The 17,947-nt window shown below is 37.0% G+C and overlaps 1 protein-coding gene across 2 annotated transcripts in view; it reads left to right on the top strand.

Moving 5' to 3' along the window:
- Positions 1 to 17,947, top strand: part of Micu3 (mitochondrial calcium uptake family member 3) — a 70,910-nt gene that overhangs the window by 17,652 nt on the left and 35,311 nt on the right. For both annotated transcript variants that reach the window (XM_057752297.1, XM_057752296.1), the window contains exons 2-3: positions 8,375 to 8,528; positions 12,268 to 12,299. In XM_057752297.1, the coding sequence (XP_057608280.1) occupies positions 8,375 to 8,528; positions 12,268 to 12,299 (186 nt within the window). The remainder of the gene's footprint in view (positions 1 to 8,374; positions 8,529 to 12,267; positions 12,300 to 17,947) is intronic.

Raw genomic sequence — 17,947 nt, 5'->3', positions numbered from 1 at the left:
CATCAAAACATTTTACCTTGAGTACCTTGGGATTTTCCCGCCCCGGGAATTTGATGTTTAACCTTTAGACCACCCAGCAAGCTAAGAAAGTGCTACCTCTTTTATCTTCTTAGACTCTTAAATAAGCCTCAAGCCATATGAGAAAGTTAACATAATACTACCATGAACAGCTTTTGTAGCTACTTGAAGAAAATCATAAATATGGCCCATAAGATTCTTGCCCAACAGATTTCTAAATGTAAATGTAAAAAGTTACTTGGTCTTTAATGTTTTATGAAAATTGTTGGTACAGTTGCCAGCATCAGATAGGACCTATTACCAGGTATTCAATTTCCTATGTATAATTGAATACATTAAAATTTAGTATTATTTGATTTAATTAAAGCAAATGTATTTTAAAGGAAATTACTAATGATGTTTATTCTAAATTATCTGGTTAATACAAATGATATTTACTCTTCCTGCTATTCTTCATTCTCATTTCTCTGTTTCTTGATTGCTAAAAAGAAATGCAATGTACACTGTTCAGGTAATTGTTTCAAATTACCTTTTTGTGGTATTATCAGCTTGTAGGCATTAATTTCTCTAATTGTCTAGTAGTAAATCCCTTATCTGGCATTTAATCTTTCCTCCCTGGGAAAACCAGGCCTTACCACAGAGTAAATTTTCACATTGCTGACCCGAAGTAACACGAGACTGTGTCTTGGCAGTGAACCTTTGCTTTCTGTTATTCATAGGAAGGATAATGATGTACTTTGTTGCCTCGAGGCCCTAGTTAAACTCCAGTAATAAGTAACGTCTAAATATTGTTTGCAAAGGTTTGCACTGGGAAATTCCAGGATCATAATTGCATTGACACATTATTTTTGTTTCTTTTGGAAAGCATGGTAATTAAAAATAGAACTTTTAAAAATCTCTGCTTTAAGTTCATCTTAGTTCTGTCAGCTTGAATTTAGAGGATCTACACAGTAAACTGGAAATGTTTACTAATTTTTATTACTAAATTATATATGTGCACATGTGCAAGCACACTCACATGATATGTGTGCAAGAGTAAAGAGATGCACTTGCTATGTGTACCTGTGGCCAGGAGAAGCCATCAGCCGGGTGTCCTGATAACTACCTTACCCTTGTCAGATGTCTCTCACTGAGCCTGGCACTAGTTGGGTGGCTATTATGCCACAATAGTTGCTCCCACCCCCAGTTCTGGAGTTATAGGAGCCCATGCACCCACATCCAGCTTTTATATGGGTGTAGGGGATTTTATATCAGGTCTTTATTACTGTAAAAGAAATATTCTGATGAGCTCTCTACTCAGCCCCAAATTTCTCCATTTTTTATGAGTAGGAAACCTGAGATTAGAACCTGAAGTGAAGCTCACCGGTTCTTAATAGTGAAGAAATGATAGATTTTTGTAGAGATAAGATTTCCCAAGCGTTCCTCACTAATGTGAAAAAAGAATGTCAACTGCTCTAATTTTCTAGAAAGTGTAAGATATAATTTCTTAGATGGAATAATAATAAAAGACAGGTCTAAATTTTCTGTGAACTCTAGAAGTCTATGGTTTTATCTTATACTCTGTGGCCCTGTGAGTACAGAGGAATCGGGCCAGCTTTGAGGTCTGTGATTGGGTAGTTTGAAACAGGTGTTTTAAAACATCTACTGTGAAAATAATCCAGCTCATTATCAAAATTCACTACATGCAAAAATCCTTTGGGTCTGAGGAGCCAAATTGGTAGAGCACTTGCCCATCATGCATGAGGCTCTGGGTTCAAATCCAAGCATCACGTGAAATCAGATGTGGAGGTGCATGTCTGTAATCTCAACTTGGGAGTGGAAACAGGGGTGTCAGAAAGTCATTATCATCTGTAGCTGCACAGAGGGCCTGGACTTCATCAGACCATATTCCAAAACTACAAAGAATTTTAAAGTCCTATGGCAGTGCCTTCCCATAAGTGCATGGTGTCTGCATTTTCCTTTTTTGTTAAAAAAAATAGTACTATAATATTTTTTTCAAAGTCTTGTTAGAATATTTCAATTTCAAGCCACAAAATTCTAGTTGTATCACATTTAATTGTTAATATTTGTCAAAATTATTCATGTGTTATTTCGTTATTTGGGAATTTGGTACTTTATTTTCAGAGTGAGGTTTGCTAACAATGATGAAAGAAGTTTAACTTTCAGAATTTTAGAGTTAGAGCTCTAGTTATTTTGGTTGATATTTTAACTATAGGAACTTGTCACTAGATTTAGTTTAGGAATACTTCAATTTCTAATTGGAGAGTAAAATAGAAACATCATAATCTTCTCAGCTATACTTAGTTGAAATTATGTTTTTATAAACTATAGAGCAACTACTGCTCAGCTTTCTCTAGATACAGATATGGGATATTTGGAAAAAGAGCAAAAAATATGTTCATCTCATATGAGTGAAAAACAGAACAAAATATCAGTATCTCAACATCCAGGGTCAGAGAACCAGATCCAAATTGCTTCTTAATCATAGGGCAGTATTTGGGGGGAGGGGAAAAGGTACAGAAGCATTTTGACAAATTTGGGAATACACAGCTAGAAGAAAAGCAAGTACAAACATTAAATTACAAGTCGATGATGGCTGTGTTGAAGACTTAGGAGAGACACAGCCTGCGTGGCCATTAATGTGCACGTAGGCTGTCAGCCTGAGTGAGCCACAGCAGCTTTGTGTCCCTGCAAACTAATGAAGACGGCTTAGATGTTTCCTGCCATGAGCCTTCTAATACCTCAGTTTTGGATTGTTAGTTTAAATCCCTCTTACAGTGTTTGTATTTTTCTCTCTCATCCTTTTTAGTACATGAATGTTTACCCTTCTAGTTTGTGGCATAAACCTGGCAGAGCAGAGATCTAAAAAACGCTAAAATGGTATGAAGTATCTTTGTATTTTGCAGATTGTATGCATTGTTGTTTTCGGATATATAAATTATAAATATCAGTTTTCTTGGCAAAAGTATGCCAAATGCCAAAACTCACATTGTATGTTTTTACTTTGATGGTTTCTCCAGATTTTTGTCAAATATATAAAGAGAAGTTACATTTTCTTTAAAAAAAATGAGATGAACTAAAATCTCACATGATAGCTAACTTTATTCAGAACAATACATCAGGCAATTTATACTCTGAAGGCTAAGGCGAGTCACCCGAGTAAACTGTAAAATTGCAAGGACAAGCTGCACATGGCAAAACCATGTTTTTTCTTTGGAGGCATATAAACAGATAACGGTAGGCAGCTGTAATGAATGGTAGACTGAAGTAAACTCACTCCTATCCACTATACCTGGGTGGGGCATGAAAGCGCATTCCAAGAACAGTTCCATGTTTTGAAGAAACCGAGGTCACAAGTTTCTTGCCTTGTTTTCTTGGAGTTTTCTCATAAGCACTCAGAATCCTCCTCATATGACTCCATTCTTGGACTGTGTTCTGACACTTGAGTACTTGGTGTTCCAAACGTGGTGTGACAGAATGTAAACTGTTAACCTTGGTCTCATCTCTCCTCCATCTCTCACACCGTGTGGCCAAGTGACTGCCCGTGTAAGCAGAGGCAGATCATACCTGTCCTAGTCCTGACCCTAAGTACTTCCCACAAGAACTTCTTGCCATCTTTTCACCCTCTCCTTGATGGATTGTGGCAGTCACCATTACACTGGGTCTATGAATTGCTGCATGAAGCACAATTATTTGAGCCCACATCCAACCCTAGTCCTAGAATATTCTTCCTGGATCCATAGATAATAAAGAAATGGACTCTCTTCTGTCATAGTTGGACTGATTATTGTATTTGAGAAATTGAGACTTATTAACAAAATGGAGAAGTGATTAACTGAAAGGGCCCCTTATCATTGGGAAAGGAGATGATTTTTTAATAAAAGTAAATTAACTCTGTCAGCTGGACTAGTTACTGTATTCTCCTGACTGTGCACCTGTAGTTCCAACTTCACGTCAAACACCAAGACCTATAGAAATATATAAGAAGTGAGTTAGTTGCTTGTGAGCCCATTTAAACGTTGATGGAACTGATCCCTGGGACTTGGTCCCAGCGTTTTATCTAAAGAAAGTTCCTGAATTCCCACCTTGTACCCCAGTGACTTTATGCTAATTTTCCAAGGACTAACATACTTGTTCTTGATCCAGGCTGCTCTCCTGGCTTGATTCGCTCATCTCTGAAGAGTGGACTGCAGCAGTGTGCATGCTACTTGAACCTCTGAGTATCACCTGTGTCCTAGCTGAGATCCAGAGCTTGGTCTTATACTTGGCTGGGGACTATGCCAATTGAGCCATATGCTACATCTTCCCCAGCTACCCTATTCTGGTTTTCCATTCTCTTTACTGCTTCTCAGACCCTCTGTGAAGCTGCTTCTGTATCCTACCAACTTTCAACCCCTTCCAAGTGATGTCTATATTTGTCCTTTTGTCCAACAACAAACTGCTTTCCCTATGTCTGAGCACCCAATAGTTGTTCAAATTTTAAAATCTAAATTTTCCTTCTTTAGAATTTCCTGATATATAAACATTGTCCAATTGTTCTTGTTGCTTTGGAATTTTATAAATTCCTTTTGAAAAGTATTACATAAGGAACAACTTCTGCAGTAGGAAAAAATTGATTTACATAATCAACTGTAGTTTTATATACCTGATAACACTGTATTTATTTTAACATTTTTTACATATATAGAAACCACTTTTTAAATATAAATATGTGTGGCCAGTTAGATGGCTCAGTGGGTAAAGGTGCTTGCTGCCACACCTGAGGTTCATCCCTGAACCTACATAAGGGTAAGAGAGAGCCACTCTACAAAACTTGTCTTTTGACCTCATGTGCATGCACACTCACACACAAAAACACACCTACACACTCACACACACACACACACACGTTCACTATAAAATAAAATCTAAATATGCATATTTATGTTTTAATCTGTTAGAAAAATGTCTAAAGAATTGTTTCCAACTTGAATACTTAAACCAGATTTGTGTTAGTATATTTCTGCTTATGAGACTTTAAAAACTAGAATCTTCCCTCTTTTAAAACAATTAAGATGAAAAATCCCAGAAGTCTTTTTATTGAAACAGTGAACCCTGCCATTACCATTATTACTTTTTTGTTTTTATTTTTTGTTGTTGTTGTTTCAAGATAGAGTTTCTCTGTAGCTTTGGAGCCTGTCCTGGAACTAGCTCTTATAGACCAGGCTGGCCTCAAACTCACAGAGATCTGCCTGCTTCTGACTTCTGAGTGCTGGGATTAAAGGCATGCGCCACCACGGTTTAGCTACCATTATTACTTTTGAAGACTGATAATCTGTAGCTCTCAGGAAGCTGTTCAAAGCCATCTCTGAATAGTGTGGATCAGTGAAGTAGCTGCCAGCACAGCTCATCTTGCAGCTAGAAGTAGTTGAACAACTGAATGTAGCATGATAGTGGGGTTCAACCTGAAGACCACAAATAGCAAAGCATCCAGCCACTGGCTCTTACCTTGACCTCAGTCTGAAAATTGTGATTCTGCCTCCAGGAATCTCAGAATAAGACTGTGATTGAGAACTGTCTTCTTCCGTTTTATAATCCTCTCTAGTTCTGGGATTAAGGGCGTGCACCACTACTGCCTGGTTTCTGTGGCAAGCTAGTACGGCTACTGGGATTAAAGGTGCATGTTTGTGGCTACTGGGATTAAAGGTTCATGTCATTGTGGCTACTGGGATTAAAGGTGTGTGTGTCATCACTACCTGTAAGACTGGCCAATGTAGCTGTTTTACTTTTCTGATGATCTTCAGGCAAGCTTTATTTATTAAAATACAAATGAAATGTCACTACAGCTGAATGTCAGAAGAGTGCCCAGTGAGGTCCCAAGAGGAAGACGGGGATGTGTCAACACACCTTTGACTCTAGAAAGCAGTGACCTTGGGTGGCCTGCTTATTGGCCAGCCCTCTGTATTCTCGAATATAGACAGGTACTCTTCTTACAGGAATGTTACAGCACACGTTTAGCCTAGCCCCTGCGTGGCTCACAGAAACTGATGTCACCCCATGCCTGCAGCTGGACCCATGTCAGGCATAGAGACCAGGAAACTGAAGCTGCTTGATGAGCTGTGTCCCATCTGGTAGTGAATGCCCTCAACCTCTGCAGTCAAAATATTGAGATGCCCAAGACACTCTGTGTTGATTGTAGTGAAATTAGTTATACATCACAATGAAACTTCACCTTGGAACCAAAGCTACCACAGCCTATTCAGCCAACACTTTAAGAAAAATTGTCAGGAAAGAAGTGAGTTTTGTTTCATTTTGTTTTTCACCACAAAAGCTACTCAACAAAAAAGCAAAAGCAACTGGTCCACCAGCTGGTCAAGATCGGTCATCAGAAGAGGAAGAAAACAAGGTGACATGGTGCTGGCAAAGGAGCTCAGTAATTTCTCCAGCAGCAAAACATAAAGACAAGAAAAACAACTAGAGATACCAGAAAAGAGTTCAAAGTAAGGATTGTAAGATAATTTAGAGAAGGGATGAATATGACAGACAGGCATTGTATATAAATCTGAGGCAGAAAGAAATGTTCTAGCAGCCGTTACATGACTGAAAGTGAAAGGAGAGATGCTGAGAGTCCTGGACACAAAATTACAGATTGATGGGAACCTAGAAACACCAACCACTGAGGGAAAAAGAGCAAGATGACAAACTATTGGAGTAGCAAACTCCTGTAAAGGATCAGGGAGGGCACCAGAGATGGATGTTCAATCTGTGAGCTCTGGGTCAGAGTTTTGACAGGCTCCTGCCTCCCTCTCTGGTGTTGGGGTAAGTCCCAGAGCAAGGAGCCGCTTTTCTTAAAGGGGCAGTCCTTGTTTCCTAGATGAGCCCCTGTTCCTCTGACCCTTCTTCAATGGCATTCTTAGCTTTGGGTTTGGTGGAAGCTGGGTGATTGGCTAAGAATACAATCCCAGGGTTTTATGTAGTACTCATAAGGATGTGAGCCATCAGGCTGAGTCTCAGCTAACCAACCCAGGACATCTACAAGAAGAGTATGTGCTGAATCACTATGTGCTCTTAACCACTGAGTCAGCTCTCTGGAGCCCCTGCCAGGGCTTCATATTAGCTACCGCTTGCAATGCATTTTTTCTTCTATTTATTTTCATTTGACTGACTCTCTGTCTCCATGTTTGTCTCCTTTTTCCTTCTAACTAGTGCTATGTTATTTCATATGGATTCCTTCAGGACAGATATCATATGCTCCATTTCTTATATACCTATTTAAAAAGTAGGGAAGGGGGCTGTCAAGACCTAGTAACATGTGCACAGTCCTTGGTGTGACTGGGGGACTGGGGTATGAAACTTTTTAGTAAAGACTTGACTAAAACAAGTCTTTCTGTGTTCTTCAGAAAACAGACTTGAAAATGATGGAAAAGGTTAATCTGGGTTTTCATTTAATAGAGTATAGTTTGGTTTTAAAAATGTAGTCTTCTTGTAGAAAACTCTTTTAGGTTCTTTTCATAAATTGTCCTAGTGTATTAGGTACCTAGATGATTTTAATAGTTTGTACGTAGTTTGTGTTATAATTTCACAGACAAAAGTAGAGACAGGTAATCTTCTCATTCTAAATAAGATTTATGTCTAATATAAAATAGTTTTTAACATGTAAAAACTTAATTTATAATCATGTAAATAAAATTTTTGAAGGCAGCTTACTAGTATCTAAGGGACTATTTGACAAGTCAATTCTAGGACTTTATCCCAAAGTAATATTTGTAGATACTGTTAAATATTTCCAAGCCTGATGTGTCTGTCTACAAAGAAGGGCCTTTAGGGAAGCAGAGGACTCTCCAAATAGCGATGTATATGCACCTGCTAATCCTATTCAAAATTCAGAATGCTGTTGGTGCTAACTGTACTTTGTTCTAGATTATGATCTCAGCTCCAAACCTAAAAGCATCACCATCCCAAGGCTTCTGTAGAGATATCACAAGCCATAAGCAACAACCCTCAAGGCATTGGTTTCTCCCTAGAAAAGACAAACAAGCTCATGGAACGCATACTAAACAGTTGGAAAAGACTGGTGTCCCAATGCCAGTGGGTCTGTAATATTCTCTTCAACTAAACCCTAAGAACCCTTCTGAGGGATGACTGTTTAAAATCCTCAGTCCCTTAATAACATGGTGGTAGGATCTTTCAATCATTAATTCATTTTATTACTGTAAAAACATTCCTTATGAAGAGACTGGGGTTTTATAAAGGGATTGCGGTTTTCACTCTTTCACATTTACTTGAGTAATTTTCTTTTAATAGTTTAAAAATATCAGTCTTCTTAAAAGTGGTGGTGCTCCACCCAGGTAAAATTTTCCTGCTTTCTTAACCACAGGTTGCTACTGGCAGAACTGTTACTGAGGATTTGGACCTCTATGCGACATCTCGAGAGAGGCGGTTTCGATTATTTGCATCTATAGAATGTGAAGGACAGTTATTCATGACTCCATATGATTTTATTTTGGCTGTTACAACAGATGAGCCCAAATGTAAGTAGAGTTTTTAAATTACCTTAATAATTTTATCTTTATAACAATTTTGGTATATTAATAGTATGATAATTTTCAAACACTTTCAAAGATGGTGAAAAAGTAATAGAGACTAAGCAGTTCTGGTCAGGTTAAATAGATGACAATAAAAATGAACTTTGAAGAGAAAAATCTATTTTGTAAAAATATGAAACAGTACACATATTTTAGACTATATCACAAAAGCAACGCGACAACTCAGAATTCATTGTTATGCAATGATTGCAGACTGATATTTCTTTAAAACCTTTATTATTTCTAAAATTTCAAAATTTTGAATCACTCCCTTACATATTGCACTTAAACACTACCTTACTTTAGATACTCTTATAAGAAATTAATGTTCTACCTACTATTTCTTGTATCCAAAATGAATAAAGTAATTGAGAACTGGCATTGACGTTAACCTTGCTTAAGAATTCTGCTTTTATGTCTTCTGCAGTTGTCCTACCTCCTGAAGTATAGCGATGGGCTAATTCTTTCCCACTTTTCCATATGCTAAAGGACTGCTTTTCAAATATTTGCTCATTTTCTGGAAATTCTTTGTAACTGATTTTAAAAATGTAGCAAGATTTTTACATACCCTTTTGTATCCAGCCTATTCTATTATGTTCTTCTCAGTGAAGTGTGGAAATAAAATCCCCCTCACAGATACAGGTGGTCGGAGAAGGGCAGGCGACTTTGTTCTGAACTTGGGTATTCTTTTTACACTGTTACAACCTGCTAGTGGTGGTACAGGCTTTCAAAATCTCCAAAGATGGTATTCATACTCTAGTATGAAGGGGTTTGGGCTAGGTTAACTGGGTGGCTGAGTTGTAAGATTGAGGTTGAGGAGGGAAAAAAAGAAGATTAAACTTTTCACTGATGTATTTGAGGTGCATCAGATATGTAAAAGTTGGATTTGTAGTTTTAGCTCACTGAAAGATAACTAAAATTAATACTCCAAATAAATTGACTAATATTTGCTTCAATTTCTTATAAAAAATATATGATAATTGAACAACCATGGCCTCTTCCTCCAAAGCAAAACCAAACATTAAACTTTTTTCAATAATTTATCAAACTTGTGCAGACTAGCTTTTAATTCTTTCTTCCCCCTCAGTGCTGGACATTGGATCCAGGGCTTTGTATATGCTGGGCAAGTGCTTTTCTGTTGAGTTTCATCACAGCCCTCAGTGAATTGACTTTTGATGCTTTAAATACTCGGCAGTGGAGATCAGGAAGAGACCTAATATAGGGGTCTGTCTGTACATGATTAATAGTTAATGTTACGTATGATGAAATTGTCCAGAGAAACACTATACTATTTTACATGACTGGGAGCAATCCTTGAGGAACTCTTACACTTCAGAAGATGAATGTACAAATGCTAGAGAATGTCAGCCTCAAGAGCACTGTCCAGAGACACCGGAAAACCAACAAAAACCAAAACTAGAGTGGTACAGTCAGAGAGTCCAAAGGAAATGGTTGGGGTGGTCCAGGGAGCAGAACACTGCTGAGAAGTCAAGTTAGATTAGTGCAGAGTATTTTCCAGATTTATTAATGTGAAGGCTGCTGATGATTTTTAAAACAGACATTTTGTGGAATTGACTAGGACCAAAACTAGATTGCATAGTGGAATAATAGATGAAGAAATGAAGGCAGTGACTGACAGGTACCTGTTTGAGATGCTTGGCTCTGACAGGGAAAGGAAATGCAGCTGGACTGAAATTTAAGGTAGAGACTTGATGATGCAAGATTTTAACCCCCCAAAAATTTAAAAGTAGGAGTTGTTTTTTTTTTACTAGCGGGAAAGTCTTGAGAATAAACAAACCAAGAGAGTACTAGTGTGTTTACAGTCGCCACCTGTAAATGTGTAGGGCAGAAAAAGGCCGAAAATCAAGTAGGGTTCTTTAATAGTAATTAGAAGACTAAGATAAGATTTATAGCCCTTTGACTTAATTGACATGGTATAATGTGGTTTATTTATTCTCCATTTTTGAGCACTCCATACTAATTTTAATAATATGAAAATAATAATAACCTCATGAAGAATTTTTTGAGACTAAATTGGGTGTGGCTAGTAGCCCAGAACCAGTTTTGGATCTGTCATCATCACTGTTATCACTTGAATTCATAATCAAGATTTTGAACATCTTTATAATGACATTAAATAGGAAACTGCATTTAAGTATTTACTTAGTAATTGTAGCTCAAATAAACATTAATTGTAAAATATACCACATTGTTGTTTGTATTGTTTAATTTTTCTTATTTTATCTTTAGAATAGAGTCTGAAAGGTAAATTCCCCTTTTAGGATTAAAATATGTAATTATTTTCCTATAGCATCAAGAATCATTTTAATTTGTAGATTTAATGCCTCCCTCTACCTGTTATATTTATGCACTCAATGATTTCCTATGAAATAAGGAATTTAGAAAGTCAGAACACCCTTTGAAGACTTATCTTACTGGTTCTCTAGTCTTTATTTCTTTAACAGCTGATGATATTGAACATGTTACATTTCCTGCAGAATAAATATGTCTTTTGTAAATAATCTATTGTGGAGATCTCATAAAACCGCAAACTCAGGATTAAATCTAATTTCCTCATTGGATAAATAGTTTCTGAGCATTGCACAAGAACATGTCCATATATTTATACTTTTTATGGATTTTTCTTATACTCTTTCCAAGCTGTTATTTCATTGTTCTATTCACTAAAAAGAATCATTGCACAATTATGTGCACAGTAGCATAGGTAAGGCTACATGCAAACTCCTGTGATTTCAGGGCTTGATCACCTATTGACATATACTGCTAGGTAAAAGAAAGATTTTGTTGTAAAATAAAGAATTGATCTCCAAGAAAAATTAGTTTCCAAATTTTATAAAAGTATATCTTCACCTTTGATCTCAAGATGAGTTAGTGTATTGCCTTAAAAAGAGAGTTATATAGCAATGTGTCTTCCATATAACTTTAAATTTGATATATTTTCAATTATACAGACTTGCTTTGTAGACACAATTAGTCTACCAGTTTTCCTAATGCAGGTACACTGTAGGAATTAATTACCATCAACCTGGAGTTAATTCTTAGCCATTTGCAATGGTAGGAGCTGAACAAGAAAAACAACTATTTGGGCTGTTCATCTGTACCCACATTTTACTGTTTAAATTGAGATCATTGACATGATAAAGAAAATGTTTTATTCAGCTACAACACTTCTGCCTCTAAGATTCTTCTAGAACAACTGCAGAAGGAAGATGGATAAGAACTTTCCCAGCTCTCCTGTTAGCTCTTCTTCTTTTTGCCACTATCATTTCTATCTTGGAGAGACCTCACCAAGGAATTATTTCCAGAAATGCTTATTCATCTGATTACAGTATGAATATTTTATAAGTATCTTCATTTGTCCTTCAAGTGCCATAAAATATTTAACATTAAGTAGCTTAACTTGTGTTATGGATCCAGAAAGTCCCAATCATAATCCAATTATGGGGGTAAAAGGTTCTGTGACACTGATTTTACTTACTATAAGTTACAGTCTTTAAAGCAAGTAGATAACATGAAAGGATCATATATTGGATTCAAATTTTGAGGGTAAAATCGTCTGCCTTTTGAACAAAAAAGCTTGATTTTGAGTTATGGTTATATATGGTTACTAAATATGGATATACATTACATAGAATATTATCTAATTATTTTATATTTATTTTAGTTGCTAAAACGTGGAAGTCACTTTCTAAACAGGTAAGTTAAAGCTCTTGGTATACAAGATATGCATGTACACACACAATACACACGTGTAAGCACATATGCACATTATCTGATTAGATAGTGACAAGTTTTTGTGTGTGGTTTTTATAAATTAAAACCACATAATGATAGTATTTTTTTAGTCTTCATAATGTAAGTAAATAAAGAAGGTTGTCAGTTCCATGTGCTAGTGAAGATAGAGGCTAATTGTCATGTGTGAGTGTAAATTGTGTCCCTTGTTTAGAAACAGTTGCATTATCTACTGAATTGAAGATATACATAGACTTTTACTCAACAAGTCCATACCTGAGGTTAAATTCTACAGCAGTACATTCACATGTACCTAGCAAACTTAAACTTAATCAATTTTATGACTAGGTTATTTCACATTGGTGTTCATACCTTAGAGAAACTATCAGTTACATACAGAAGAGGTTCAGAAGTCTGTAGACTGCTTGTCATGGTTTTAAAAAACAAGCACATGAGTAATAGGCCTAATAAATTTTCAAAAAATATAACTCCATTCAGGCAGAAATCAAAACTGGGGAAACAACACTATAGTTATGTAAGGATCCATCAATAGTTGCCAAAAGAAAGGGGAAAATTAACATATTCAGATAGTAGGACTGACATCAGGGAGAGCCTCAAAGTGAATTCTAACATACTGATGATTTCCTGCTCTTAACTGAGCTCTTTTTAACTTCCTAAACTAGAAAAAGGAAATTCCGCAGAGCTTGTGATGGCAGATGCATGTTTCCCTGTGAAACTTCAGAAACTTCTCTTTACAGTTAACTGTAAGACAAAGGGACTGCTGTCATAGCTAGACGGCTAGCAAAGTGGCATTCCTCATTAGCTACGGATTCTAGACTGCCCTGATAAAGTACACATCCTAGTGGCTGAAACTGCGTTTATCACCTCACAGGTCTGCAAAGTAGACACTTAAGATCAGAGTATTTGGGTGGCTCACTCTGGGGCTTTCATCCTTTCTATGGCCATCTTCTCACTCTGTTTTCACTGGGTCTTTCCTCTGATAAATTAGGGGATTTCATATGATAACATTAGTGATACTTTTAAAGGACCTATCTACAAAATAGCCAGGTTCTCGGGCGCTGCCTTATGGCCGTAATATTTAGTATATCAAGGAGAAAGAGGAGGGGAAGATGAGGGTGGGGGTGTGGAGTGGAGAAGAGGAATTGTAAGAACTACAATAGTGTCAATTAACACAATTTTAAAAATCATATCCAATAAAAATATTGCAAGTTATTACTCTATATAAAAATAAATGAATCTAAGTTAATAACATGGTGAAATTTAATTTTAAATTAATAATAGTGATCATAAAACTGCATTAAGATACATTTCACAATAGCAACAAAATCTGTCAGGTACTTAAAATTGTACCATCTTAGTTACTTTTCTATTTCTGTGACAAAACACAATGACCAAGGCAACTTAGTATAGAAATTATTTCAGTGGGCTTGTTAGCTGAGAGCCCTCATTTTGATATGAAAGTAGGAAGCAGAGAGCTAGCTCAAAATAGAACTAGTCTTTGGAAACCTCAAATCTCACCCCCAGTGACATACTTCCTCCAGCAAAGCCACACCTTCTAATGCTCCCCATACAGCTATCAACTAGAAATCAAATATTCAAATATATTATGCTCTGGGGCCTATTCTCATTCATACCGCCACATTCCACTGAGTGGCCTGCATGACCTCTAGTGGCCATATCATAATGTAAAATCAATTTAGTCCAACATCAGAAGTCCTCATAATCTTTTAATCTCAAACCAGTTTAAAGTCCAACGTCTAAACATCTCTTCTGAGGCTCAAGGCTATCTCTTAATTTTAACACCTACAAAATCAAAAACAAATTACTTACTTCCACCATACAGTGGCACAGTATATAAATTGTCATTCCGTAAGGGAGGCATTGTGGCATAGTAAGGAAATACTGTACCAAAGCAAGACGGAAACCCAGAGGAGCAGACTCCAAATCCTGTGGTTTTGTTTCTGGTGTAGAGGGCTGAAATGGCTCTGTCCTTCCAACTTCGCTGCCTGCAACATACTTTTCTCTTGGGATGGTTCTGCTCCCTGTTGGTATCTCTCCTTGGAAGATATCCCATGTCTCCAGCACCTCTAACATCTTTGAGTTTCCAGCACAATCTAGGCTTCACTTTTACAGCTTCACACAATGGCCTTTCCAGACCTTCATGCAGGGACTGCCCTGTCATGCGGTGCCTGGTCTCAGTCATGCTCCTTTTTCTTGGAAGAAGATTGCGTAACCCTTTACTGATATGTGCTTCATGGCTTTAAGGCCAGTACTATGTGATGAGGCTGCCAGTTCAGCTGCCCAATGGGATGGAGCCCTCAAATCATCCTTAGAAGGGGATTCCTCAGGCCTTTCCTTTCACAGGGTGAAAGCTACTTGTGATCTCCCCGTGAGGACACCACTTTCTTTATTCTATTTTAGATCAGGCCTTTCTTCAGTTTCATCTCTTTCAGTGCAAGCCTTGACTTTGTCATTAAATTTTCTGATGTTATTTTTCCCTTTCAACTGTACACTTTGTATTTCTTTTCCCCACGTGTGCTTTTTCCACTGTGGGCCTGCATAATAGTAAGTACAAATAAATGTGATGGAGTCAGTGTTAGGCTGTCTTGACATCTCCTCTGCCAAAGAAACTAGTTCCTTGCATTTTAATTTCACCTTAAGGAAATTTTTAGGAAAAGAGCAGAGAGGAGGTGCATTCTTTCCCAAAATAACACAAGAATGGCCTCTGGTTCAGTTGCTGTTACAGTCCTTGCTTCCCTCTAAAGTCTCTTGAGCTGAGCTTCCACAGTCCACATAGCTCTCAGGACTGTTTCCCAGGCTCCTATTATAGGATGGCCCATTGATCCCTACTTAGAGCACTCAACCACTCTTCTACTCCAAATTTCCCAAGTCTTCCATATGCATCCAAATTCCTCATGACTAGGTATGCTACAGGAGCAGCCCGTTCCCTGATAGCAACTTCTGTCTTAGTTACTTCTCTGGTGCTGTGTCAGTCATTAGAACTAAGGCAACTTACAAAAGAAAGAATTTAATTGGGTTTATGGTTTCAGAGAGTAGGGCACCATGATGACAGAGCAAAGGTTTGGCAGCTGGAATAGCTGAAAGCACACATCTCTATCTGAAAGCTAACACAAAATAGCATAGGTCACTCATTGCCAGTGACATATTTTCCTCCAACAAGGCCATACCTCCTAATCCTCCCCAAACAACCACCAAGTATATACTGGAACCCAAGTATTCAGAGATCAATATATGGGGCCCATTTGCATTCAAACCACCACATGTACTTAACAGAGCATGTACAACATTTTTAAATTGTCTTTCAAGGAAAGGAATAGATACAGTATTATGTTCATGGGGACTAAACTATTTTTATCAAATTTATCTACAAATTAGTGTTATATTAGTCTACTCTAATATGATTTCAACAAAATTGATTTTAGTTTTCACTTTTTAAAACATTTGAGGCCAGGCAATGGTAGTACATGCCTTTAATTCTAGCACTTGGGAGGCAGAGGCAGGTGTCAGTAATGAGCGAGGGCGTGAAGGAACCAATTGAAAAAAATAGATGCCTTCACTTTGGTAATGACTGATGAAATTTACAATGTATATTTGGGGTCCTATTTACAGGTATGTATGCTAGAGAAATGTTTAAATGTTCACATCAGCTACCTTGTTCATCTTTCCTGACACACAGATGGGAAAGCAAAAAATTTAGAAACAGTATCATCACTGGGGAAATGGATCAAATAATCGTAAAGTAGCATACTACCGATAACAAAGTACTGCAGAATAAAATGAATGACTGTTAGAGCTGTGTGCATCCAACTGTGGACCTGCCAGCAAGTGGCGGGATGCTGATGTTTCCAGGACCTAGGAAATGAAAGTAATTCTCCTGGTTCTGAGAAGCTATTGGTTCTGTTCAGCCTCGTCCTGTCACAGGTGTCTAGATTTTTCTAAAGGTTGTGTGATGAGTGATGTATCACTCTGGACAACCGATGGGGTGTGTGGTTGTATATGCTTATACTTTACATTTTCATTTTTCACATTTAAATAAACACTGATGAGTATAATACAGATAAACATCTTTCGTGTTCATAGTATTTTAAAAATGTAAATAGCTGACTTTTAAAAGCCATTATGAACAGTCACAGTATAGGTATTAATATCAAAATAAAGACTATTTGATATGAAGATATGTCCATATTATGTAAAAGACAAAGAATAAAGTACAAAACAGTATATAGACAATAAAGATTTAATATTTACAATAATAAGATGCTTTATAAGATGTTTATGAGTTAGATTAAAAGACTATTAAATAAAATTGAAGTTTGATTTGACTTTGCATGTAAATTTCCTTTCTAAACCTATAATTTTCCTGTGTAGTGTATGTGAGGGGGAATGTTTGCACTATGTGATGAAAAAATTAAGTACATTAAAAGCACCTATAACTTCAGGAAAGTAAAATTAATTCAGCAAATGCGTATTTGTTATCTACTTGCAATACTGCAATTTAATTCTAACACTGGACACCCAGAGTTAGTATCTGAGTCCACTAGTTTAAAGACATAGTGCCCCAGAAGTCTTTCTTTCAGGTGTGTACCACAGTTCAGAGGTCTCAAGGTACCTCACTCCTGCCCTTACTGGCTGTAGTTCCAGGGTTTTCCTACAACTGGTTTAGTAATTGACTAAAATGACTCATAGAACTCAAAAGTTGCTGTAGTTGTGGTTATAGACAAAGAACATATATTAAGACATTCCAAATGAAGAAAAGATTTAGGTCTGGAAGTGTCCTGAACAAGAGTGTCTGTCCTCTCTCCATGTGGAATTGGTTTGTTACCCTCTGAGCATCTTCGTCAGGCTCCAGTATGCTTAGTGTCTAGAATTGTCTTGGGTTTTATTTCTGAGGTGTAAGTTTCCAATCATGTCTTTATCTCTCAGTCTCCTCCTACCCTTGCTCCCATCCTTTTCTTCTGTGACCAAACACGACTGTGAGTTATTTTCTTAATATACACTCAAGTGTGACTCATGGATTTTGTCTCTCTTCCAGGAGCTGGAGACAAAGGCCAAATTCATTTTATGTAGTACAGTAGTATAATCGAAGAGATAAGTATTGCTAGTGAGGAAGCAAATTTCCAACATGAATGGATGTACAAAGATTTTAGTAAATATTAAAAATCAAAAATAGCAGAAAACAAAAATGATCACAAAAGCAACTAGATGATCTAGGCATGGAGAAAATATATTTTTATTAAAAATAACTACTTGGCCAGGCAGTGGTGGCGCACACCTTTAATCCCAGCACACTCTCCGTGAGTTCAAGGCCATCCTGATCTACAAGAGATAGTTCCAGGACAGGCACCAAAACTCCAGAAAAACCCTGTCTCAAAAATCAAAAGCAAACAAACAAACAAATAAATAAAATACTTGAAATCAATTAGGATCAGTTTCTGTAATTTCCTTTATGTGCCTAACATGGGAAGATTATTTGTTCAATTTAGGTCTAAGTAAAATACGTGCAAGAATTGGTTAGTAGAATTAAATGCGCTATTACGAGTTCATTGTTAATCACATAGAGGACTCTTGAT

The sequence above is a fragment of the Chionomys nivalis genome, chromosome 20 (assembly GCF_950005125.1).
Source record: "Chionomys nivalis chromosome 20, mChiNiv1.1, whole genome shotgun sequence".
In the NCBI taxonomy this organism is placed as follows: domain Eukaryota; kingdom Metazoa; phylum Chordata; class Mammalia; order Rodentia; family Cricetidae; genus Chionomys; species Chionomys nivalis.
This window is presented reverse-complemented; position numbering and strand designations above follow the sequence as displayed.